Consider the following 27,368-nt stretch of genomic DNA (forward strand, 5'->3'; position numbering starts at 1 on the left):
AAGGCTCAGTAATGCCAAGCATACTGTGACTTGTTTTGTACCCTCTGTGCCATCTGGAAGAAAGGTGAAGGCAGGGATGGAGGAGGTGCCTCTTACCATCTTGCTCCTCTTTCTGCCTTTCCCCTTTCCAGCTGCAACCTTACTTGACCTAAAACCTCCAAGCTCACGTGAAATATGTCCTGGACAGAGTCAATGGTTAATCCTGGCTGGAAGATTCTGGGAACTGTAGTCCAAAAAAGTAACTTCCTCAAGCTCTGGTTCTAGGAGACTATTAAAGCAATTGCCACAATGATTAGCAGTCATCTAGGCTCTTTTCTTCCCTTTCTAGATGACCCATAAGTAGTGCACAGAGAGAACAACACACTCCCTCAACATTTCCACACCAGAAAATGCCACCAAGGTCTTTTGGAGATTACAGTTCCACCAAATTATGAATGGAAGGCAGTAGCAACAGAGGGCCACCTTGTTCACTGCGGCAACTGGCCACTACTTCTGGCCCAACAAGAGAAAGCTAAAGTACATGTCTGAAATTAACAGCAAATATTCATTTGTCTTCTTCAATTCCTAGACACTAGTTTTTCTTTAGAGGTTAATTACCTATGAGTAGTACTTTGCAGCTGGAGAAGGCAGATTTAATTAGACTAATGTGTAGTGCCCAGCATGTCAGAAACTGACGCCCTGGATAGTCTGCTTACCCTCCATACTGTTTTTTCTCCAGGCTCTCTGTCTGGACTGCTTGTAGTAGTGGTGATCTCCAGCTCAGAACTTGGTGAATCAGTCAATCTCCTTGTCAAAGCCAACAATGTAGGCTTCTCATTCCTATGAGACACATGAAACCAGAAAAGTAATAAAAAGAAAGAAAGAAAGAAAGAAAGAAAAGATATAGGAAAGCAAATAAAAGTGAGAATCTTTGTTGAATTAGCCCAGACCTGACTTGGAGCAACCTTGGCTCCCAAATCAAATCTGTGAATCAGTGTTTCATCATTGGAAGTATCCTTCTGAAGGATTTTTACCCATTTTTCCAGCCAAAAAAGGTTCCCAGACCAGTTTACCAAAGTCAATAAAGGCTTACAGCAGGCTTACAATCTAAAGTGCACACTCAAAAGGAAAAATAAGCAAAGTAAGTCACTAGACCTTGGTGAGGAAGAACTCAGCACCCAGAATTCCAGGGCAGAGAACCACATGCCTTCTTGTTCACATCAGTTTTCAGCCCTTACTTTTGGCAAGATCTTTCTCAAACCACTCATATCAAAAAGGTCATATATTCTTATAGTAAATGAAAGACAGGCTTCCTTTATTTTCCATATTACTTCTGTCTGATGAACAGAAACAAGGCTACCCTCCTCCTCCCCACGCCCGAACTACCACAGAAGGAAAAGATATCAATCAATGCAAGACTTAAACATTGAAAAGATTATGCCAGGTTATTCACATTTTGATAAGACTGAAGTATAAGAAAGCACGGACTTATTTAAACAAGGTGTTAACAAAGATGGGTACTTATTCCTAACAGCCTTGCCCCTTTGCCTCTGGTAGAACCCTCAAATACAGAAATGTGCCAAACAAGGCTTTTCAGACTACAGTAAAAACTGTTTGATTTCTGCATGTATAACTGCAACAAGTATGCAACTCTGTTTTTAACAACAGGCTTAGTATCTTGAAAGAGTACTCTTACTGTTAACGTATGACAGGACAAGGATTTATCTCATGAAAAGAGATGAGACAAATACCTCAGCAGCAGCTGGAGCTGGGCCCAACTCTCCCTGACATCTTGGTGCTTGAGAGAAACTGGTGCTACCAGGCTGGGATGGAGGCTTGTGAGCTGAGACAGAGTTACATCCAGCATCTGATGTGGCAGAAAAGATACATGGTGAATGACCAGGACTGACAAACAGTTGTCTAACACAGATATGAGCAATTTCTTCAGGGCTGAGGGCCAATCTTCCAGTTGGCTGACTGACTGAGGGCCATATGCCCAAGGGGATCGGGGTGGGTGGGCAGCCAAGGAGAAGTCAGTGGAGCTTTATAGAATTTTTAATGGATAAAGTCAACAAAAAGTGACATAAATCAGGTTAAAATGTGTAAATAATGGATGAATATATGTTTATTATACCAAAACATATAAAGCCTAATAGAAAGTAATATGAAATAACATCCGTCCAACCTCTCTTAAGAACTGATAATGCAATTAAATATTATTGTATTAATTATTTATAATTTAGGATTTAAATTAAGTCATTATAGGAAAAATTAAATTCATGATAAAGCTATCCTATTTAATTCTAGAACCATTTTTAATTTTTAAATCAGCTTGGGAAGCCACAGACTTTAACTTTCTATGTGGAATCTTTTCACACTACAATAGTGTAAAAATAGTTGTGCAAGTGTGCTTTCCCAGAGATTGCACAAGTTTTCTCCCCCCCCCCCCCCAATTGAGTAGCATAAGTACCAACATATATGGTGGGCAACCATATATGTTCATGGATGAGGTTGTACCTGCCTGAGTTAGACAGACTCCAAAGATACAAGGGACAAACTCCCTTCCACATTATCTGTTCTCTAAACTTTGGAGCATCTACTGGAAAGCTTCTTCCAGAATGCCAGTGCTCACCTGATTGGATACAGTCACTTCAGCTGAGTGCCTGTCTTGCTAAGGAGCTAGATAACTGGCACTTCAGTCTGATACAGATCTGAGTCCAGCTTACTCAGCTTATATTATCAAGTAGCCTTCTCCAGTGTGATCAATGGCCTTGCAGATCAAGGAGGATGGGAGTTGTAGTCCAACAGATCTGGGGGGCCTAAGATTTGGGAAAGCTAGTCTAAACTAAGGAAGGAGAGGAGAAACAAGTCTAGTGATATTCTTCAAGTGATTGTTCCAGAGGCCTGATACTCACCATCACCTGGCTGGCTAAATCCCTGACATCTAGGTCTGAGTTGGGTTTAGGTTCTCTCTGCTTCCCCAGTCCACAGAGACTCCTCCGCTAAAAAAGAAATGACAAGTTGTAAACTCTGAGAGACATGTAGAATTATACCCCTGCTTTCAGTAGCATCCACTATGCACTCTTAGGGGTCATTCAGATGCCATTTTATTTGGCAGAATGATCTAAATAACCTCACTCATGCATTCTGGGTTTGTTATTCATACTATGGAACCACGCCTCTCTGCAAAGTGCACCTCTCTGCATCTCTGAGTTCGGTTGGTCACACATGCTGGCACCCTTCCCTTGTTCCAGTACCACTCAGCTGGGCAGAGGCTCCTCTTCCCGCCACTCAAGGGGAACGGCCTCCCTTTTCCTCTCTTCTCCCCTCCTGGTTTCGGCAGCAGCTATTTCACAGGGGGAGGGGTGGCGCTTTTTCGACCACCTCAGTGCAAGGCTTACGACTGCATCCCCCTCACCTCCTATCAGGGAGCTGGGTCACAAATGTGATGCTCCAGCCCCACTTTGGGAAGGGAGCCCTTGATGCAATGTTGGGCACTCTTTCTCTCAAAGTGCCTCCATGTCCCGGTTTGCCTCTGTCAATTGTCAAGACAGAAAGGGGGGTGCTGAGGAGGTCATGAAGATGATGGTGATGATTTATTTTCCAGAGGTGATGGGGAGACAGAAGTGAGGGGGAAGCCAGGGGCACCCCAGGAATGTTGACAAGGCTATTGACGAATGCAAATGTATTCGAAATGCATTTGAGGCATGCAAATTTTAATTCCAAATTTTCCCTGATCTATCTGCATGAGTTATTCACACTGCTGATGATACAAATCTTAAAAAAAAAACAACTCGAAACCCCCCCCCCCCCCGATATTGATTATTCTGGGTAGGTGAGTTTTTTTGACAAACAGCTTCATTCATATACTGCTTCATACTGAACTAACAGTGTCTAAGCGGTTTACAACTGTAAACTAATTGCCCCCAACAATCTGGGTACTCATTTTAGTGACCTCCGAAGGATGCAAGCCTGAGTCAAGCTTCAGCCCTTTTGCTGGTATTGAACTTGCAACCTTACCTTATGGTTTTGAGTGAATGGCTGCAGTGCAGGCATTTAACCATTGCGCCACCAGAGCTCTTTTTGACAGCCCCTCCCCCTCCGCCAACTTAATTGGGTGTATCTGGGATGCATGTGAACAACAGAGATTCATCCTGGACTATTTTCACTGTCTGAATAGAGCCTTAGAACTGGTGTAGAAGCTCCTGGATTTCTGTTTATTTACTGGTTATCCTGCCATTTTTCCAATGAGCTCAAGGTGGCTTTTCTCCTTTCCGCTTTACTCTCAACCTTGTAGGGAGGTCAGGATGTTGGAAGATTTTTGCATTTTCTTTACCCTTCCTTAGATAGATAGGGATTTCCAGCATGCGAACTCTTCTCTCTCTCTCTCTCTCTCTCATTCAAACTAACCATGTGACTTAGGTTACTCCCCCTTTGGGATTAACAGAGACATTCTCTCTCAAGATTTTCTCCTGAGATTTTGGTTTTTCACCTTCTTCCTCTTTCAACTTTCTTTGGAGAGATGGTGAAATAAATATTTCCTTTTACCTGAACTATTCACTAGCTAGATTAGGATATAGCTTCTATGTAAATATAGATTACAGCCATTAGTAAACTTTTGTTTAAAACTACAAGCTATGTGTTTGTTTTCTGAGTCAATCTCAATTCTTAGAGAAGCATAGGTGCGGTACAGACTGCCCTTTTGTGCTGTGCTGGCGCCGATTTTAGGGTTAGGCACTGCACGGCAACTGCATGGTCCCTAACCTTAGCATGGCGTGGCAGCGCTATAATGGCAGCGTCCTGTCCATACGGGGCGCCACTATTGTGATATAAGCAACACGCAGCGTCCGCATGTCGCCATGCAACGCTTATGTAACAAGTGTGCCATTGGTGCACTCGTTACGCCTGCCAGGCAGCACAAAAAGAACCCATTTTTCCCGAGTTCTTTTTCCTCCGGATGGATGCCGCGCAGTCTGGCAGCTCTGGCATCCCTCTGGAGGGAAAAAGGCTGCCAGCAGGCCACCCTTTTCAGGAGGTCTGTCCTGAGCCATAGTTAGTCAAGAGCACGTTTCTGTTACTGTGCTAATTTAAAGCTAGACCCTAACAAGCTTGTCTTTGACATTTTTGATATTTAAATATTTTTGTTTCCTGAAAGGCTGAAGACTTAAATTACCCAACACAGGCTGAGAAAGTGTGGTCACTGAGGGAACTTCACGGCTCAGTCAAGATTTGAACCTGTATCTCCCAAGCCTCAGCCCGACACAACCACTGCACCACTGTAGCTGTGTACACCATACATAGGAAACTCCATGGATGTCACAAATATTCATAAAATCTATTTTTCTCTTAACATTTTAAAAAGATATGCTAGACCACAATTTGAGTTCAGTGACTCTCTCTTAATCAGATTATGCAACTGTCATGGGTTTTGAATTGTGTATTGCACAGCTATAGCTTCTACAGCTTTTCAGAAGTTAGAAACATTATTTTTGGACTACATGTCCTAGATTTCCCCAGTCAGCATGGCCAATGATCATACTGGCTAGGGGATGGGAGATTCCTGGTGGCGCAGTGGTTAAATGCCTGTACTGCAGCCACTCACTCACAAACCACATGTTTGTGAGTTCAATACCAGCAAAAGGGCTCAAGCTCAACTCAGGCTTGCATCCTTCCAAGATTGCTAAAATGAGTACCCAGATTGTTGGGGGCAATTAGCTTACAATTTGTAAACTGCTTAGGGAGTGCTTAAGTGCATTGATAAGCGGTATAGAAATGTATGTGCTATTGCTACAGTGGACCCTTGTTATACGCTGGGGTTTGGTTCCAAGAACCCTGTGGATAACAAAATCAGTGTATGCTCAAGTCCCATTAAATATAATGACATAGCAAAATGGTGTCCCTTATAAAAAATGGAAAATCAAGGTTTGATTTTTGAAATTTATACTTTTTATACTTTTTTATTATTTTCAATTATTTTTATTTTTATTAACAAATCAATACTTTTTTTGAACATTTTCAAACTGTGGATGCTTGAATCCGTGTATAAAAAATCTGTGTATAAGAAGGGCTGACTGTATATTGCTATTCTTGGACTGTAATATGAGAAAATAAGTTTCCCAAGCTCTGCATCTTACATGTTGTGTGTCTTTATGTCATTTTTGACCTAAGGCAACCCAAAGTTGCTATCACAGAGTTTTCTTGGCAAGAGTTGTTCGGAGGAGGTTTGCCTTTGCCTTCCTCTGAAGCTGAGAGAGTGTGACTTGCTCAAAGTCACCCAGTTGGTTTCTACATCTGAGCAAGGATCCAAATCCTGGTCTCCCAGTGTCCTTGTCCAAACCACTACACCATGCTGGCTCTCAGTTTTATATGTATTACAATATAATACACAGCCTTTTACTTTGTTTTAACAAAATCCTTCCAGTGTCCTTTGTAAGGGACTTCAACATGCCTATGCTGACGTGCTCAGAGATAATTAAAAAATGCACCAAACAATGATACCTTTATCGGGACAACCAAAATGTACAATTACATGTTGCAAGCTTTTGAAGCTCCACTGGCTTCTTCATCAGGCAAGATATCAAAAACCATACAGGAGGGGAAAAACTTGAAGATGTTAGTCACAGGCCTGCTTTTGCTGTTTTTTGTTCAGATGGTATGGAGGGGTGTTACTTGCAGGCTGGATAAAGGTGCCGTTGTTTGTTGGATTTTTGATTTGCTCTATGGCCAACATGGCTACCCCTGAATGTTTTTTTAATGCTGAGAAATAGTGGGAGAAGAAGCGTATCACTCCTTGTTGTTGTGTGCCTTCAAGTTGTTTCCAACTTGTACTGACCCTAAGGTGAACCTATCATGTGGTTTTCTTATGTCTCTTCAGAGTGGGGTTGCCATTTAAGTGCTCTGATGTCTCTACACTAATGCACAGAGCATGGGAAATAAGCAAGATGAATTCAAACTCCTAGTACAACAAAGCAAATATGATATAATAGGCATCACTGAAACCTGGTGGGATGAGTCTCATAATTGGAATGTGGAAATAGAGGGGTATAACCTTTTAAAGAGAAATAGGCCAAACAGGAAAGGAGGAGGAATAGCACTATATGTCAGAGATATTTACACCAGTGAAGAGATCCAGGACATCAATTATGGAAGCCAGGTGGAGAGCATCTGGATAAAAATTAAAGGGGAGGGAAACAACAAGGATGTTATGGTGGGAGTCTACTACAGACCCCCAAGTCAGATGGAAGAATTGGATGATGCCTTTCTAGAACAGATGACCACACACAAAGAGGAGATGTAGTAGTGATGGGTGACTTCAACTATCCTGATATTTGCTGGAAGTCAAACTCAGCAAAATCCTCAAGGTCTAGCAAATTCCTCACTTGCCTGGAAGACAATTTCTTTGTCCAAAAGGTGGAAGAGGCAACAAGGGGATCAGCTATTTTGGATCTGATCCTAACCAACAAGGACGACTTGGTTAATGGGGTGCAAGTTGTGGGATCATTAGGTGGAAGTGACCACGTTCTCCTGGAGTTTGTTATATAGTGGAAAAGAGAAGCCAGGTAGTCAGACACGCATTCTAAACTTTAGGACAGCAGATTTCAGTAAACTTAGAGAAATACTGGGGGTAATCCCATGGTCAGGAATACTAAAAGATAAGGGAGTTCAGGACAGATAGGAGTTTCTCAAAAAGGAGATACTGAAGGCACAATTTCAAACAGTTCCAGCGAGAAAGAAAAACGGGAGGTGTTTCAAGAAACCAGGATGGATGACTAAGGAACTTTCAACCGAGCTAAGTTTGAAACGGAACATGTATAAGAAATGGAAAAAGGGGGAAATCACGAAAAAGGAATTCAAAGAAATAGCAGGCATGTGTAGGGGTAAAGTCAGAAAAGCTAAAGTGCAGAATGAACTCAGGCTTGCTAGAGAGGTTAAAAACAATAAAAAGGGCTTTTTTGGATATGTCTGCAGCAAAAGTAAGAAGAAGGAAATGGTAGGGCCACTGCGTCAAGAAGATGGCAAAATGTTAACAGGGGACAGAGAAAAGGCAGAACTGCTCAACACCTTCTTTGCCTCAGTCTTCTCAGAAAAGGCAAAGGGTGCTCAACCTGAGGATAATGGAGCAGAGGACAGAATAGGGAAATTTCAGTACAGAATAAGTAAAGAGAGAGTACAGGAATACCTTGATAATCTAAATGAATTTAAGTCTCCAGGACCAGTTGAACTACATCCAAGGGTATTAAAAGAACTGGCAAATGTAATATCGGAGCCATTGGCAATAATCTTTGAGAACTCCTGGAGAACAGGAGAAGTCCCAGCAGACTGGAGGAGGGCAAACATTGTCCCCATCTTCAAAAGGGGAAAAAAGAGGATCCCAACAATTATTGTCCAGTTAGACAGACATCAAAACCAGGAAAAATTCTAGAGCAGATCATTAAACAGAGAGTCTGTGACCATTTAGAAGGCAATTCCATAATCACAAAAAGTCAACATGGGTTTCAGAGAAATAAGTCATGCCAGACAAACCTGATCTCTTTCTTTGATAAAATTACCGGCTTGGTAGATGAAGGGAATGCTGTGGATATAGTATATCTTGATTTCAGTAAGGTCTTTGACAAGGTTTCCCATGACATTCTTGCAAACAAGCTTGTAAAAGGTGGGCTAGACAAGGTAACTGTTACATGGATTTGTAACTGGTTGACTGACCAAAGCCAAAGGGTGCTCAACAATGGCTCTTTTTCAGCCTGGAGAGAAGTGATGGCCCTTGTGGTCTCTTCCAACTCTACGATTCTATGATTCTATGAGGCTGAGATAATGTGACTTGCCCAAGGTGGGTATACATGGCTGAGCTGGGATTCAAACCTCCAGAGTATCAGTCCAATGCTGAAACCACTACATCATGCTAACTCTCATCCATTTTGCTACCTGATTCTACAGCCATGAGCTTGCCAGATGCAAAATGACAGAAACAAGTACTACCCAACTGACTGTTGAAAAAGTTGCATCTTGCTGAACAGAATGCACCCTCCTGGATATTTCAGTACCATGCTTCCTAAATCTGCTGACATGGTGGGTTGGACTGGACATCTCTTTTAGTCCCCTAAGTACCTTTGCATGGATGGCCCCCAGGAGCACATCTGCTTGTTGTAGAAAGGTAGCTGCCTCCAAAGCCAGCTGCAGGGTTTCATAATGCTCCTTCATTGTCCCCTGGACCTGTAGCCACCTGGGAGGAGAGATGGGTCAGATCACAGAACTGGTTAGCAATTTGGTCTCTGTGTCTTTATGCCTATCGGTCTAGGAAATGTAGTCAAATCACACTCTGGCTGAGCTTAAAAAAGTTACTTTTTTGGTCACAACTCCCAGAATCCCGTTACATTTTGCTCCAACATTGGCTGCCCTGTGCTTACATTTTATTGAGGTGTTTGCGCCGAGCCATGACACTCCTACTCTCACTCTTCCCCTGCTTTTCAAGCTTGTGAGCCAGGCTGTTCATTTCCTCATGCAGGGACTGGAATTGCTGCTCCTCCTGATTGGGAGAGAAAAAGGAGGTGAGAAAAGAGAAATAGTCTGAACTAACTTTCCATGAAAGCATGACCTCATGAAAAAGTAGCTGCTATTGGCACTGTCCACTGGCAATTCTGCCCTGGCAGAATAACCTTGCTCTCAAAGTTTGTTTTGAAGGGAACCTGAGTGCTTCCAACATTAAGTTTCAGTATCTTTACAGTATTCAGTAGACAGAAGTTCACATGCATTATCTCACAATTGCTGGTCCAGAATGTGGAGATTTTGGGACATGGAGGAAACCATCCTAGCAACTGAATGCTGGGAGCTGTAATCCAAAGGTAAGATTGCCAAGCTCTGTGTATGTAGGTCAAATGTCATTATTCCAAAATTGCTGATACAAAGAGGAAGGCATGCTGAAAAAATAGTTTTACTACCCAGTGAGCACTTGCATTTTTCTGTTGTCCATGCAGACAACAGCTGGGGAATATAATGAGAAAGTGGCTAACGTTACCAAATTGCAGGTGCATAGGCTGTTCCTTCATCTAAATCAGTGATTCCCAAAGTGGGCGGTACTGCCCCCATGGGGGCAGTGGAAAGATCAGGGCGTGATGACTTGAGGCTGTGTAAGGAAGGAATGGGAAGAGTATACAGGGTCAATCCTTCAAAAGATTCTTTCACCTTTCTCCCCTCTCTTAGATTGAGAATTCTTCCTTGCCAGGGAGAAAAAGTGGGAAGCCAGATGAGTGTCTCTCTACCCAGTGAAGAAAGACTAAGAGTTCTTCCTCACTGGGGAGAAGCTTCTCCCTTTGCACCCAGGCACCTTTGAAACAGCAACTGAGCAGCTGGTTGAATAGTGATGGAGAAGCCTCTTGCCCACACTGGCCTTTGCTACAGGGGAGAGGCTTCTTGGTCACTGCTCAGTCAGCTGCTCACTTGCTGCTTTTAAGATGACTGGATGCAAAGGGAGCAGTGACTGAGATTGGTTGTTTTGAATTTGCAGTTGAACAGTAGACCTAATATTAAGAAATAAGCATTGGGGGTGCTGGGATTCTCATCCAAGAGGAAAGGTGGTAGCCTGAAAATGTTTGGGGACCACTGATCAAAATCATTTGGTGTAAGATGCAAAGTCCATTTCCAACTGCCTGCGGGGGGGGGGGGGGGTTGCTGTTGTTTAGAAGCAATATTCAATCATGGAACAGGGAAGAGAGTGCTGCAGAACCAGAAACACAGTATGAAGGTGTGAGGGGGGAGTTTTTCCTTTTGTGCACATTCAAAACTGAGTTTTCATATTTCTCTAGTGGACTGCAAGGAATACTGTTACCTGCTTTAAGTCAAGGATGCGCCGGGTAAGCTGAATTTTGTCTGCATTCTCTTGTAGCAGGATAGCTAACAAAGGTTTCTCTTCCTGGAAGAAAGGATAGTGATTATTAGAATGTGGGTAATGTAGACACAATAGTGGCTGTGAGTTCACATGCTAAGAAATGCAAGTATTGCTTCCGAATACACACATAAACCCAATTTGTAGATCAAAACACCTGAAATAAATGGGAAACCACTGACAGCTAACAAACTTACTCATATTCTGGTTGAGGTTTATTCTTCTTTTTCAGGATTTAGGATGCACAGGAATTTTTGTCAAAGTATGTAAAATGAATAAACAATATTTCTCTCATCAAGACTTGTTTTATTTGTAAGCCACTCTGAGATCTTTTAATACCCTGATTAAGAGCAGGGTATACATATTTGAAGGAGGAGGAGGAGGAGGAGGAGAAGAAGAGCAACAACAAAAGAGGGCTACACAGTCAAAGGAAACCTCACAAAATAGATACAATGGAACTACATTCCAGTGATGTATTCAAGTCTTTTACTCTAAGTCTCAAGTCAAGTCTCTATGTTAAAGTTTCAAGTTGAGTCTCACGTCTCACATCTGGGAGCCAACTGGGTTCCAACTTGGGAGAAAGACAGGATAATAAATAAATAAATAACAGAAAAAAGGAGGTAGGACATGTTTCTCAGAGGGAACAGCAAATGTATAAAGCAACGGGCTTTAGGTACAAGTTGAGGTCTACTCAGCAGCCTGTCCCTGCTGCACATTGGAGGAGCCTTTGAAAGCTTTTCAAAAGTTTTAGAACGATCCTTCTGCCTCAAGCCCTTTGCCTAATGCATTTGTTGTTCACCTCCGAGAAATGTGTCCATACTTTGGGGGCAGGTCTTGCCTACTGCTCAAAGTGAATGATGCCAGCAAGTCAGTTGCTAGAAATATACAAATTGCAAGTCAGGTATAGTCACAGCATCATTTATAGCCAAATCAAGTAACTGAAGCAACTTGAGTCTGAATGAATCAACTCAAATCTACATCACTGCTGCATTCCCTGACTCCCAAAATCTCTTTCTAACACTCACTTCTGACTTTATTGCATTCAAGAGCCACTCTCTAATTTTTTTCAACCAGTAGCAACTAGTGGCTCCCATGAAGTGGAGCAGTGAATCCTCTGAAGGCCTTAGCTTTAACTTCAAAGCTGCTTTGCAAGGTATGGCATCTATTTTTGCAACAGCTCCATTATGCAGACTAAAACCTACAGTAGATTCACCAGCTCACTGTCATGGAATTTTTTAGCCACCGCTCTCTCCATTGTTTTCCCCACAATCACAAAAAAGGAAAAACAAAACAAATTCCTGGATTCAAAAGAAACCAATTTATTTGAAAAGAAAGCACACGCTCACAAAATTATTTTGAACTGATTCAATGGACAGATTTGCAACAGTCCGATCAATAAAAGTATTGAGAATTGGAAGGGAAACTCATTCTAGACAAATAATAATGTTCTACATGTCTCTGGAATAATAATGCAAAATACATAAAGCTGTGCCTACACACCTGATCTCATTTTACACATACACACACATAACTGAATGATGTAGCTGTTTTAGTCTAGATCAGTATGCAAAGAGATCTTGTAAAACCTTTGAGACTAACCAAGAAAAAGAAGGTAGCTTTTGCAGACTTAAGTTTACTTTATCAAATACATGAAGGGGAGTGCCTACAAACAGATCTTGAATAGCTATGAATGATCTGGTTGTGCAAATAAGCCAGTTTCTGCACTAGATGATAAATGGACACAAATCAGACATTAGGCACATGGACGAGATCAGGCAATATCTGGGGTTGGAACAGCGATTATCCAGCGCAAAATGTGATATTGCAGTTATGATTGTCACACACATTGCTACTAAGTGGACAATAAGGCAAAAAACAGGCAATAAACCAGGTTCCCTGATTCCCTCATTCCTCCCGTGGCCCCATCTTAGTGATGGTTGAGGATCAACAGAGGGATATCAGGGGCTTTAGTTTTTAATTGTTGTTTTTATGCTTTGATATTGTGTTTTTAATATGTTATACTGTTTAATACTGTCTTAAGTGGGGGAGGGATAAAGTGTTTTTAATTGTTGTATTTTATATTTTACTGTTGTCAACCGCCTGGATTGGTTTCCCATAGGGTGGTATACAAATAATAATAATAATAATAATTATAAACAACAACAAATCATTTTCGAGATTTCCCTGAAAATGATTTATTGCTGTTTATTGCCTGTTTATTGCCTGTTTAATAGTGATGTTGTGTGAAAATCTTAATTGCAATATCACATGTTGCGCTGGATAATTGTTGTTTAAACCCCTGATTTTGCCCATGTGATAAGGTCCTAGGAATAGGAATATACAAAAACCAGTTGTAGAACACTTCAATCCTCCTGGGCATTTCATCTCAGACGTCAGAACAGCAATCCTTGAACAAAACAAAACAAAAAAAAACTACAAAGGAAGATTAAAAAGATAAACAGCAGAACTGGAATATATCCACAAATTCCAGTCCATCAGCACTGGATTGAAAAGAGACAATGGTTTCCAGGCATACAACACATGTTAACACCTCAGGGCTCTCTTGACCAGTTTCACATCTCCTTTTTGGTTCCCAGCTAGCAATAACTCATTCCAATAACTCACTCCACCATTCATACAGTTATCCACTCACCGTGGGGTTAGGCAACATCTTCCCTTCTACTTTGTCCCCCAAAACCACTGTTAAATCTGAACGTCAATTCATCACCATACCCAGAGGTTTTATATTTCTACTGTTATTCACATATAACCAGGTCATTCACAGCTATTAAAGCTATTATTCCATGCATCTGATGAATCAGTCTAAGAAAGCTTATGCTACCTTCTTTCTCTTTGCTAGTCTATCAGATGCTACTAGATCCCTTTGCACGCACATACATATGTACATATACACACATACATATATAATTCAGAGTGCACCATGTACTTTCAGCTCCCTATCTATCTATCTATCTATCTATCTATCTATCTATCTATCTATGAGAAGTTGAGGGTGCCTAAGATCGAGAGAGCTCTCATGGCAGCTGATGGCTCCAAGATCACCTGGGTAGTGAACCTACTCCAGGCTACAATTAGGCTCTAAAGAAGCTTCATCTTATCCCCAAAACATGTTCAGCACCTTGGACAGCTCCCTCAAAGGTATTCAAAACCTGGAGAGGCCTCAATGGTCCTCTGATTTAGAGTCAGCAGTTCCCACTGGTAGTTTCTACATTCTTTGGAAAAGCTATGTGTATTTGACTTAAATTAAGCATATGAATTGCTAAATTAAAGTATCAAGGAACTGGAAGGACTGAAAAGACTGCCCCCTGACATCACAAGATCAGCCACAAACTTTATGCATAATATCAGAAGACACAAGCAAAGAGCAGGTCTTCCCCACAAAATGCCTTTATAATAGCAGGTGACATAATGGGCAGTGATTGACTAAACCTTACACTACAGCAGGGGTGAGCAAATACACTGTGAGTCTGGCAGCCATTTTTCATTACCACTAGCCTCTCCTGGCAAGCTGCTCCTTGACACAACAGGAAATGACATGATGTAACTTTTGGGTTTGGTCATTTTTCAGGGATGGTGGCAGGGGAGAGGGGAAGTAAAACTGCTCCCTTTTGAGTGACTTTGGAGCCAACAAAAGGTCTGAACAAATAAGAAAAGGGAGGGGGGATCCTAGGAGCTGCCAGGGATGTGCTTAGGCAGCCATTAAGTGCAATAAAGAAGGGGTTCAGAAGCTAAATGTCACCTAAAGGAGCTATATGTACTTTCTTACTCCTAAACTACAGGGACGACCCAAATATAAATAAACAACCCCCCAACCTCCTCAGTCCAAATATCCAGCCTTCACTAAAACAACAACAGCAATGAATGCATCAAGAAAAGAAACTAGAGGAGGAGATGATAGTACAGTTCCAATATGTTATATTCCCATCATTCCCTAAAGAAAACAAAGCATGAAGCTGGTGGTGGGGAACCCTCCTGATCTGATTAGTTCACAACTGGGGGCAGCAGGACAGAAAGTCACAGAATCATAGAGTTGGAATAGACCACAAGGGCCACACAATCCAACACCCTGACATGCAGGAAGACACAATCAAAACACTCCTGACAGAAGGCCATCCAATCACTGGTTAAAAACCTCCAAAGAAGGAGACTCCACCACACTTTGAGGCAGCATACTCTACTGTTAAACAGGTCCCACCATCAGGATGTTCTTCCTAATGTTTAGGTGGAATCTCTTTTTCTGTAGTTTGAATCTATTACTCTGTGTCCTAGTCTCTGGAGCAGCAGAAAACAAGCTTGCGCCTTCCTCAATGTGACATCTTTTCAAATATTTAAACATGGCTATTATGTCACCTCCTAAACCTCTCTTCTCCAGGCTAAACATACCCAGCTCCCTACGCCATTCCTCATAGGGCATGATTTCCCAGGAAAAAGTGCTATTTGGGGTCTTAATTGGCTGTCCTTGGCCCTGTTTGTCCTTGGCAAGGTACCTTCTGTCTGATCCAAGCTTCCAGCTGTTCAGATTTCTGGTTGAATTCCTGCAGGTTCCTGAGTCCTCCCACTGCTTTGCTCTGATCTGTTGCCAATTGCTTCAGCAGTTGCCATTGTTCTCTCAGGGTCTGCAATCGCCTCCCTATCTCTGTGCTGTGGTTTGGCTGAACCATGAGTTGCTCGCCGATCTGTGGCATGGATAGAAAAAGAAATACATTGAATAATCATCCCATCATCCTATATCACTGACTTTGTGAGAAGCTCTAGGAACTGTCATGTGGATAAACTGGAGGAATGCAGGGAAGCATCTTAAAGTAAGTTGTCCCTTCATATCCGCAGGAGCTCCTTTTTTGGTACGAGTTAATACTGTCCCTTAACTCTTGCCTTTATATCCTTTTTCACATGGGCACATTTTCCTAGTCCTGTGCCTAGATGCATCCCCCACACAAGACACAGCCACCATTTGCTATAGTTCCCTCCTCATTCATTAAGCCTTTAGGGTGAGCACAAACAGTTATATCTGCCAGAATTTTCTAAGTTCTTTGGCATTTTTTCACTTTACTTTGTTCTTTACATTCTTTATTACAACCCCCTAAGTTTTACCCTTGACCTATCCACAAGTCATATCAAAATTCTTAATTTTGGCCCCTAAACATGAGGTTGACTATAGACAAATATATATGATAGTAATGTTCAATAAAGTTGAAGGTAGTAAGGAAAGAGAAATACCACATTATAGGTGGACTGACTCAATAAAGGAAAGCATGGTTTTGAGTCTGTGAAACTTGAACAATGCTTTTAATTACAGTTTCTTGGCAGTCTCTTATTTATAGGGCCAATGACAAATCTGACTTAATGGTACATAACAACAGTAGAGAGAGCAAGTGTGAACTGGATTCAAGTCTGGAACCTAAGTGACTACAGGGTGGGGATAGGAAGTCCAGAGATCTTGCTGTACCTGGTTTAGTTTGATCATAGTATTTTCAAAGTCTTTCATATCTCTTTGTAAAGTTTGAGTCATGCGCCCCCATTCCTGAATGCTGCAGCCATCCTTCAGGTCTAGGAGTTTTCCTTGCACCCACTTTTCGGCCTGAAACAGAATCATACAGGGATGTGGGAATTGGATAAACATCTGGGGGAAACCCTTGGTCTACTTCCTTCAGAAATTTGAAAGATCTGTTCCTGCACAGGAGAATGGATGGATAGTTGGTAAAATGGATAGCAGTAAGAAAAACACAGTATGTCAGGGATAGGGAAGCTGTAACCTTCCACACGTTGTTGGTCACCAACTCCCATCAGTCTCAGACAGCAAAGCCAATGGTCATGGATGATGTAACATACAGTGCTCCCCATCCTTGCAACATAGAAATATTCAATATACTCTTCAATGCTAAAGTCTCTGTGGAACTGCTGTAGTGCTGCAGATCGTTCACCAAAGCTATTAATTAGGACAAAGGAAACAACTATGACCATTTTACAGAGCCCCCCTCCCACATGTTTTAAGTTACATGATATGGCAATGTCTTTAATGCCTCATACAGAGGAGATGTGCAAAATTATCTGCACAATATTCAATTTACATAGAAATCTGATGACCTTGGATGGTCTAGAGGCATCTTAAGAAGTAAACATTGCTCTATGGCAGTGGTTCTCAACCTTCCTAATGCTGCGACCCTTTAATATAGTTCCTTATGTTGTGGTGACCCCCAGCCATAAAATTATTTCATTGCTACATGCAAATATGCGTTTTTCGATGGTCTTAGGTGACCCCTGTGAAAGGATCATTCGACCCCCAAAGGGGTCCCAATTCACAGGTTGGGAACCACTGCTCTATGGTAAAGAGCACATGCTTTGCATACAAAAGTTCCCTCATTCAGTCCCCTAGCACCTCCAGTTGAAATGGTTACATTGGAGGTGATGGGGAAGACCTCTGACTGAGGCCCAAGAAAGTCGTTGCTAGTCAGAGTAAACAATAATGGGCTAGATTTTCAAATGGTATGAACACATAAGGCAGCTTTCTTCATTCCTACAGAACCGGGAGAGCAAAATGCAGCCAATGGGTTGAAGAAGCTGTTAGAACACTGATAGTTGTATCATGTGGCTGGACTCATGCTGACCCAGCAGGTACAATATGGATCACAGAGCAGAGGCCAGCAGTTCCTTCTACGAAACTGGTACCCACAGGTTGTTACAGGCAGTAAGAGAGATGAGCCCTATTACTATCACATGAGTCCCTTGTTCAAGATGACTTGCCAACTATCTCAAAGATAATACAGCCTTTCCTAAGGTTACTTGCATATATTTGATAAACTACCATTTAGCTTTCGCTGCACAAAACAGAGCCCCCTGTCTGATGCCATCTTTTTTCTCAACAACAGGAAAGAAATCAGATTTTTGCAGATTAACCTACTATCTCCCTGGTCCTTCATCCCAAAGAGAGGTTGCAAGGATGACCTCATGGTACAAGAACAGCTTCCCTCTTGCCAAAAAAACCCTTGTCTTTTTCCGTCCGCACGTTCCTCTCACTCTAATAGAGGAAAGACCTCTGACAATGGAAATGTTGCTCTCCCTTCCTTTCTACTACAGTTTTTGGAAACAAAAGCAGAACATGGTCTTCCAATGTCCTGATCCACCAAGGCACTGAAGCCAAACTCTTTCCTTTTTGAAGTTATACCCTTACCTGCATCACATCACAGTTGAACTGAGTTATGAGTGGGCTCCATTTGGAAAGGTCCACCAGCCCTGAGCTGCTCTTGATGCCATGTTTTGGCTCCACTAGCTTACTTGCCTGTATATTCTTGATACCCTCTTTCCATGGAGATGAAGCAGTAGAATCTGCAATCTAAGGGGAAGAGAAAGAGAGAAAGAGAGAGTATAGATTTCTTCCATTTGCCCTAAGTCAGATAAAAAGAGAGTGGGTGTGTCTCAATTGCTCTTTAGTTCTAAAGGCAAATCTATTTTAGAGAATAAATTGGCATGAATGAGCACTGAACACCCAATCCTAAACCTCTGCATTACTGCAAGCGTGCTCAAACTACTGTAGCTATTATTTTATTTAATGGTAATATGTATACCCCAAATTTCTTACAGTGAGCTCAAGCCAATGTTGCCACTTTATCTTTTCAAAAATGCCATGATGTAGGGTTAGTATCTTTCCACAAGCAGATAAAATCCTTTTTATGCTGGCAGGCCTTTGAGAACTGATTTTTCAGAGGACACAGGCCTTGCATAATGTGCTGAAGTTTTATTAACTATTGTTGTTTCAATTTGTTTTAACTGGTTTCAAATTTTGTGTAGGTTTGTTTTTTAACTTTTGTATGCTGTTAATTTTTAAGTATGCTTGTCATAGCTGTTTCAAGCTGCCTTGAGTTCCAAACTGGAAAAGTAGGATATAAATAAATATAAGAAGAAAAAAACAGCAGTAATAATGTTGAGACAAAATGACTGGTTCGTGGTCACTTAGGGGCTATGCACACCAGCATCTTTGGCCAGGTTGGGGCAGAGTCGGGGCATAACATCCACATGATGTACGCCCCGGCTCTGCCCCCAGGCCAGTGTGAGGCTACGTGTTGCACCACATGGCTTGCGGTGTCACAGCACTCTTCTGGTGCCCAAGGAGCCTTGTATGGTAGGGCACAAAAAGAAGCCGCTTTTTGTGGCTCCTTTTTGCACCCTGCAAAGGCAAGATTGGGGCCATGGTGTCTGGTTGCCATGGCCCCAAATTGGCTGTAAAATCATAGAATCATAGAATCGTAGAGTTGGAAGAGACCACAAGGGCCATCCAGTCCAACCCCCTGCCATGCAGGAAATCACAATCAAAGCATCCCCGACAGATGGCCATCCAGCCTCTGTTTGAAGACCTCCAAGGAAGGAGACTCCATCACACTCCGAGGGAGTTTGTTCCACTGTCAAACAGGCCTTACTGTCAGGAAGTTCCTCCTAATGTTGAGGTGGAATTTCTTTTCCTGCAGCTTGCATCCATTGCTCCGGGTCCTAGTCTCTGGGGCAGCAGAAAACAAGCTTGCTCCCTCCTCAATATGACATCCCTTCAAATATTTAAACAGGGCTATCATATCACCTCTTAACCTTCTCTTCTCCAGGCTAAACATCCCCAGCTCCCTAAGTCGTTCCTCATAGGGCATGGTTTCCAGACCTTTCACCATTTTAGTCGCTCTCCTTTGGACACGCTCCAGTTTCTCAATGTCCTTTTTTAATTGTGGTGTCCAGAACTGGACACAGTATTCCAGGTGGGGCCTGACCAGAGCAGAATAGAGTGGCACTATTACTTCCCTGGATCTAGACACTATACTTCTATTGATGCAGCCTAAAATCGCATTGGCCTTGTTAGCTGCCACATCACACTGTTGATTCATGTTCAACTTGTGGTCTACTTGGACTCCTAGATCCGTTTCACATGTAGTTTCATTCAACCAGGTGTCCCCCATCCTATATCTGTGCTTTTCATTTTTCCACCCTAAGTGCAGTACCTTACATTTCTCCGTGTTGAATTTTATTTTGTTAGCTTTGGCCCAGCTTTCTAGTCTGTTCAGGTCATTTTGAATCTTGATCCTGTCCTCTGGAGTATTAGCTACTCCTCCTAATTTGGTGTCATCTGCAAATTTGATAAATATTCCCCCAATTTTGTCCTCCAAGTCATTGATAAAGATGTTGAATAGAACTGGCCCGAGGACAGAGCCTTGTGGGACCCCACTGGTCACTTCTCTCCAGGCTGAAAAAGAGCCATTGTTGAGCACCCTTTGCGTTCGGTCGGTCAACCAGTTACAAATCCATGTAACAGTTGCCTTGTCTAGCCATTTTACAAGCTTGTTTGCAAGAATATCATGGGGAACTTTGTCAAAGGCCTTACTGAAATCAAGATATACTATATCCACAGCATTCCCTTCATCTACCAAGCTGGTAATTTTATCAAAGAAAGAGATAAGGTTTGTCTGGCATGACTTGTTTCTCTGAAACCCGTGTTGACTTTTTGTGATTTTGGCATTGCTTTCTAGATGTTCACAGGCCTGCACAGTCCCTTACTGAGTTTCCAAGCTCAGCAGGGTGTAGAACCTTGATGGCACAGTTAATACTCTAATCACTCTATCACCTCCTCTGCCATACCAATATAACATGGCATACTAGGTATGTCAGCTTTGATGTGGTCTCCCTGTTCACCAAAGTCCCCCTAATGGAAACTGTGGCACTCATCCAACAATTTTTTTTCTGGAAGACATCACAGCCCTGTTTGAACATTGCCTCATCACAAACTACTTCCAGTGGGACAATGGACTCTAGCCATGAGAAGCCCTCTGAGCCCCGTGATAGCAAACTTTTACATGGAACATGTTGAAAAGCAATTCCTGGAAACAGCACCAGAAAAGCCCATTTAGAGCCATGGAGAAGAAAATCTATCTCAACAACATCCACCCAAACATCCAATTCAAGATGAAAAAAAGAAAAGGAACACTGCCATTCTTGGATGTCCTGGTCATCCACAAACTGGACCAATGATTGGGCTACATGCTATACAGAAAACCTACACAAATGGATAGATACCTACACAAGAACTCCAACCATCACTCAGGACAAAAGAGAAGCACAATAAAAACACTGGTAGCCTGTGCAAAAAGGATCTGCAAATTCCGCTTCCTAAATGATGAACTGAAGCACCTAAACTGGGCTCTGCAGGCTAATGGTTACTCCAGCTCAGACATCAGAATAGCTGCCAGACACAGTGGAGTGAAGACAAACAACCATCCAAAAAGAAGGTACTTTTACCATACATCAAAGGAGTCACAGACATAATAGGGAAAACTAATGAGGAAACACAACCTCCAAATGATCTACAGATTGACCAAGAAAATCCAGCAAATGCTGCACTCAGCGAAGGACAGGAAAGACCCTGTCACGGCCGCAGGAGTTTACTGCATAACATGCAGGTATGGACAAGTCTACATAGGGACCACCAAATGCAGTGTTCAAATGCAAATCAAGGAACACGATAGACACTGCAGACTGGACCAGCCAGAAAAATCAGCAGTAGCAGAACATGTTATAAACCAACCTGGGCATAAAATGCTTCTTTCAAAAAACTGAAATTCTGGACCATGCCAACCACTATTAGGTCAGAAAGCACAGGGAAGCCAATGATATCCACAAACACCTGGACAGGAGAGAAGAAACCCTGAAAGTGAACAATGTTTGGCTACTAGTCCCGGAAAAACACCAAAAATCAAGACTCAGCACATGCAAATGAACATCACCCAGGGTCAGGGGGTTTCCCATCTATCACTAATTAAATAGACACAAATCCTCCTCACATATCCTCCCATCCTGAGGCCTTGCCATTCACCAACATACAGATTAACATGTAAATCACTTCCTCTCAACCAAGGGTTGCACAGTATCTATACCCTACACACCTCCATGCCACCATTCCCTGAAGATGCCAGTCACAGATGCAGGCGAAATGTCAAGAATAAATTCTTCCAGAACATGGCCACATAGCATGAAAAACCCACAAAAAATTATGGATGCCAGCCGAGAAAGCCTTTCACTTCACATTGGCTGATATATGTCTATGATTGTGTGTGAGTGTGTGTAACAGTTACTCCTAGTCACAATCTCATTCAAATTCTTTTTGAAGTTTGTATAACGTCTAATGACGTGGACTGTAGTCCATAAAGGCTTTTACTAGAATAAATCAATTATTCCCAAAGATGCTACTGGACTCTTTCATTGGCCTTTTCTCTTTTTTGTTGCTAAGACAACTACGTCTTTGAATAGCTATATTTATCTAGTTATTTTCAATCTCTGATAGTGGGAGCTTTTATGCATCAATTTAACTCATAAACTCTCCTAATGAAAAGGGATAACTAATTATCCCACAGTTTGTTAAATTTAACTTGTTATTCCCACGATCTGGTGCAACTTTTACATTACAGAATCAGGTGCTGATAGCTGTTGACAGATACCACAGTGTTGCAGATCCAAAACACAATGGTGCAAAATTCTAGGCTGGCTCACAATACAGGCGAAACTGCAGTGGTGATGAAGATGTACCTGCTCTGCAGTTATTGTGCTAGTTCTCACTGCTGAGTCAAGTAGCAAAGAAAATTAAATATACTTAAAATGCAGTCTCTGCATGTTGAAATCCCTCCTATAGATTCTTATAGGATGTGGATCACACCATTGCAACCAAACATACTTTTCTGCAAGTACTGTAATAATTATTGGGTATGCTTTTATACTGCATACATAGGAACATACCACCCTCCTATCACAACAACCACATGATGTAGGCTAAATAATTCAAAATAATTCAAGAACTTCATGGCTAAGTGTGATTTCAGAGCCACTGTGGAGATAGAAGCACTGTGAAATGTCATGGGGAGAAACTATGGATGTACACCATTTAGTAAGCAGTCTGACCAGCCATAATCCTGCCATGATCAGAAGACATATCATATACTTATGAGTAGGGTTCCTGGCTCTCAGGACTGACCCCTCTTCCACAGTCCCTAGAGTATAGGGGAGGAATCCCAGCACAAGAACATTGCCTTGAAAATGTGTGCACATGTGTGTGTGTGTATAAATATATATTCTCCTCACTTGTTAGCTATGGACACCTTGTATAATTAAGGTATGAAGACATAACAGCCTCTCACTAAAAAGCAAGACTCCCTCCAGCTCCTCCCTAGCATAAGGCTCAATGCAACAAGCAAAATAATGGGCTACTTTTGCTGATGTAGCAACACATTATTTCTTTAAACATCTCAAGAATTCATACAGAACTCACTCTCACACTATTTCTTTGAAAAAGAAAGTTCTCCACTGAGGCACAGTGCGTTTTTTCTCTCTTGCAAATGGCAAACTTATTGTAGTCTACTAGGCATTTTATCTGCATGGCTTTCTTGGGACACATTTGATCTCAAAACTGTTCTGATATAGACATCTTTTCCTTTATTTGTTGTTATTGTTAACTGCCATCAAGTCCACTTCAACCTATGAATGAGAGACCTCTGAGGAACCCTATCATCAACAGCTCTGTTCAGGTCTTGCAGACCCAGGGCCATAGCTTCCTTGACTGAAACTATCTATCTGGAATATGGTCTTCCTCTTTTCCTACTGCCTTTTACTTTCCCAAGCATTATTATCTTTTTAGTTAGTCGTGCCTTCTTATGATGTGGCCAAAGTACAACAGCTTCATGTTAGTAATCTTGATTTCTAGGGAGAGTTCAGGCTTGGTTTGCTCTCTAGGGGCCACTTATTTGCCTTTTTAGCAGTCCACAGTATCCACAGATTTCTTCTTCTGTACCATGTCTCAAATGAGCTGATTTTCTTCCTATCAGCTTTCTTCACTGTCCAGCTTTCACAACTATATATAGAAATTAACCAGAATAAAAGGTGCTCTCTCTCTCTCTCTTTCTTATGTTGTTTCAATGCTGTGCTAGCCATGTTTTAAACCTCATCTTCACCCATTTCTCATTTTTATTGCCTCTATCTTAGAAATAAGATCTGGCTCTTATTGGTGTTCAGTCAATTTGCGCTTGTCCCTAGTCTTTGAAATTTTGGGTTTGTACAGAGTGATTGAAAAGACCAGAAAGTCCCAGATTTCATTCCTGTTCTTTCCAATTTTATTTTGGAGATACATACACATTTTGTTTATCCTAGAATATATTCTGTCAGTTGCCAGTATGATCAGAGACATTTTATATCAGTTCCCCATATGAAATAGGGGACAACGAATGTAATTGTTTCATTAAAATTGATGTGTGTGTGTGAATGGACCAGTTCTGATAGCAGAGTTAGGAGATAAACACCTGAAATGATATAGTGCTGTAAAGTTAAAACTAAGGAAGCTTTAGCATAGCTCCCTCTATACGTATTTTTGCCTGCTAAAAAGTGAAACCTATCTCTACTTTTGATGTAACAAGGCTGATGTGTGAATAAAGAAATGTGCCTCCTCCTATCATATATGGGCTTTGGGAATAATCTCAAAGTGCTAAGCTCCTAATTGGTATGCTGAAGATTTATTTCTCATTCATCTGCTTTATCTCCTGCTTCTTGGCAAGTTTCTGTTCCATGACAGTATCTGTCTCTCACATCATGGCATAAGAATGTGGCCTACATGAGCTCCCTGACTAATCCTGCACCCATTTACTCTGCCAGCACCAGACTGCTCATTCAACTAATGTGGTCCCATTGAAATCCCTCAGTGTTTTCACATTGTTCATTCACTGCAAGGATCTGATTTGTAATAAGTGAATGAATGGTCTATCTATAGACATATGGGCTTGACTGGTAGAAAGATTCCAGTTAAACTTTCCAGACATCTTTCCTCATCATAAACCTTACCTAACTCTAGTGAGAATTAAGCATGAAATCAGAGCTTGGAAAAGTTATATTTTAGATTACAGTTCTGGATTCCCCTCAACCAGTATGGCCATTGGAAGATGCAGTCCAAGAAAGTAACTTTCTCAATTTCTGCCTGAGGCAGAGATAAACATGCACTCTAAAAAGAAAAAAAGAAAAAGAAAAAGCAAATAAACTCTTTAGCTTCATCTAATCATAGTATCTTGATCAACCACCATCTCTCTCTCTCAGTCCTAAGGGACAGTTGTTGTTGTTGTTGTTATCCACCCTCGAGTTGATCTCAACCCATGGTGACCTTGTAGATGAGACATCTCCTAGACTCCCTATGCTCCACTGCTCTGCTCAGATCCTGAAAATGCATACCTATGACCTCCTTAATAGAGTCCATCCATCTAGCATGTGGCCTTCCTCTTTTTCTGCTTCCCTCCACCTTTCCTAGCATTATTGCTTTTTCCAGTGAGTCATGGTTCCTCATGATGTGGCCAAAGTACAACAGCCTCAATCTTGTCATCTTGGCTTCCAGAGAGACTTCTGGTTTGATCTGCTATAGGACCCATTTGTTTGACTTCTTGGCTGTCCATGGTAACCTCAGCACTCTTCTCCAGCACCACATCTCAACTGAATTAATTTTCTTCCTATCCACTTTCTTAACTGTCCAGCTCTCGCATCCATTCATGGTAATAGGGAATACAATGGTTTGTATGATTCTGAATTTCATGCTCAGTTGTTTCTCTTTATATTTTAGGATATTTTCTAGTTGTCTCACAGCTGCCCTCCCCATTCTTAGTCTTATTATGATTTCTTGACTGCAGTCCCCACTCTGATCAATATTTGATCTCAGGTGTGAAAATTCATTTACTATTTCTATTTTCTCATTGTCTAGGTTGAATCTGTGTAAATTTTCTGTGGTCATTATTTTTGTTTTTGTTTTCTTTCTTTCTTCAACAATAAGCCTGCCTTTGCACTTTCCTCCTTGATCTTCCTTAGTAACTGTTCCAAGTCTGTGATGTTTTCAGCTGGTAGTATGGTGTCTGCATATCCTAGATTGTTGATATTCCTTCGTCCTATCTTTACTTCTCCTTCTTCTGTCTCCAATCCTGCTTTTCGTATAATATGTTTTGCATACAAGTTGAACAGATAGGATGAGAGGATGCAGCCTTGTCTGACCCCTTTGCCATTTGAGAACCATGCTGTTTCTCCATGTTCTGTCCTGAAAGTGGCCTCCTGTCCTGAGTAAAGATTCCTCATTAGGACTATCAGATGCATTGACACTCCCATATCTTTAAGGGTGTTCCATAGTCTTTCATAATCTATGCAGTCAAAGGCCTTGCTATAGTCTATAAAGCACATGCTGATCTTCTTTTGGAAGATTCTTTGGTGCGCATCATTAGCCACTGTATGTTTGTAATGTAGTCCCTAGTGTCTCTTCCTTTCCTGAATCCTGCTTGACCTCTAGGATTTCTCTCTCCATGTATGGTTGGAGTTTATGCTGCAGAAATTTGAGCATGATTTTGCTTGCATGAGGGATTAGAGCTATGATTTTGCTGCAGCCTTTTATATATCCTTTTTTGTAGATGGGGATGTATATTGATTGTTTCCAATCTGTTAGCCATTGTTTTGTTTTCCATATCTGTTGACATATGTTGGTTAGCAGTGGTGTTGATTCTGTTAGTGTGGACTGAAGCAATTCAATTGGTGTATCATTTGTTCCTCATGATTTATTTTTTTCCCCATTGCAGCTTCCACCTGTTTTTTAGAATTTGGGGTTCATCTTCATATGACTCTTCGATCCATGTGTCCTTCATTTTGTTATCCCTTTTATATAACTCTTCTGTGTACTGCATCCAGCTTCTTTTTATTCCTTCCTGATCTTGAATACAACAGCATTTCTGAATTTTCTATATTCTCAGCCCTTAAGCTAAAAGGCTACTGAAACAAAAGGGTGACTTTTCCTCCCTGCCTTCCTTACAAATGAGCTCAGACTCTACTCCTCAAAGGCAGCCTGGAGACACTTATTTTAAGTAACTCATCAAGTGAGAGAAATTCTGAACCTTTTCCAAGCTTTGTTCTTGCGGTCAGCAATGATGTAATGTTCTGTCACTGGTCCAAGGCAGCTAAGGTCAGCCAGTTACAGAAGTGGCTTCCTTCCAAGCGCAGCCCAAGGTCCAGCTGCAAACTACCATGGAGGGCTAAATTTGTAAACCTGGTATCTCAAATCCCTTTGCAGGAAGGGAGGTCAGTACTGCCTGATCTTAAATGGCAGAGCATGGAAAGAGAAGCTTAACACTCTTGTGTGCAAAACATTGACAGCACACATATCAAGTTTTGCAAAATCAAATTTAAGATCCTTAAGTGGAGGAGGTATAAACAGAGCCAGGATATATGTAGAACATGACTCTGAAGTGTGATAAATTTTAAGAATACAATTTGGGTGCATATTCCTTTGGGAGGAATTATGGCTCTGAGAAAACAAGTTCATGATAAGGCCACATTTGCATTACAAAGTTAACTCTCATGCATCAGAATGCAATATTTTAGTTGTAGACTATTTGGTTGTAGACTCCACGCAGAATTAGATCCGTTACATAAACATTTTCCAGCACTTTTTGCAGCATCGTTATCTGCA

The 27,368-nt window shown here is 41.6% G+C and overlaps 1 protein-coding gene across 4 annotated transcripts in view; it reads right to left on the reverse strand.

Moving 5' to 3' along the window:
• Positions 1-27,368, reverse strand: part of LOC149310741 (uncharacterized) — a 76,802-nt gene that overhangs the window by 42,306 nt on the left and 7,128 nt on the right. For all 4 annotated transcript variants that reach the window (XM_089529642.1, XM_089529641.1, XM_089529639.1 and 1 more), the window contains exons 3-11: positions 18,048-18,209; positions 16,326-16,457; positions 15,367-15,555; positions 10,802-10,885; positions 9,384-9,502; positions 9,085-9,199; positions 2,895-2,981; positions 1,731-1,846; positions 696-819 (exon numbers count right to left, since the gene is read on the reverse strand). In XM_089529642.1, coding sequence (XP_089385768.1) covers positions 696-819; positions 1,731-1,846; positions 2,895-2,981; positions 9,085-9,199; positions 9,384-9,502; positions 10,802-10,885; positions 15,367-15,555; positions 16,326-16,457; positions 18,048-18,209 — 1,128 coding nt within the window. The remainder of the gene's footprint in view (positions 1-695; positions 820-1,730; positions 1,847-2,894; positions 2,982-9,084; positions 9,200-9,383; positions 9,503-10,801; positions 10,886-15,366; positions 15,556-16,325; positions 16,458-18,047; positions 18,210-27,368) is intronic.

Source organism: Sceloporus occidentalis, unplaced genomic scaffold (genome assembly GCF_023333645.1).
Source record: "Sceloporus occidentalis isolate IW3139 unplaced genomic scaffold, rSceOcc1.0.p SCAF_6, whole genome shotgun sequence".
Classification (NCBI taxonomy): Eukaryota; Metazoa; Chordata; class Lepidosauria; order Squamata; family Phrynosomatidae; genus Sceloporus; species Sceloporus occidentalis.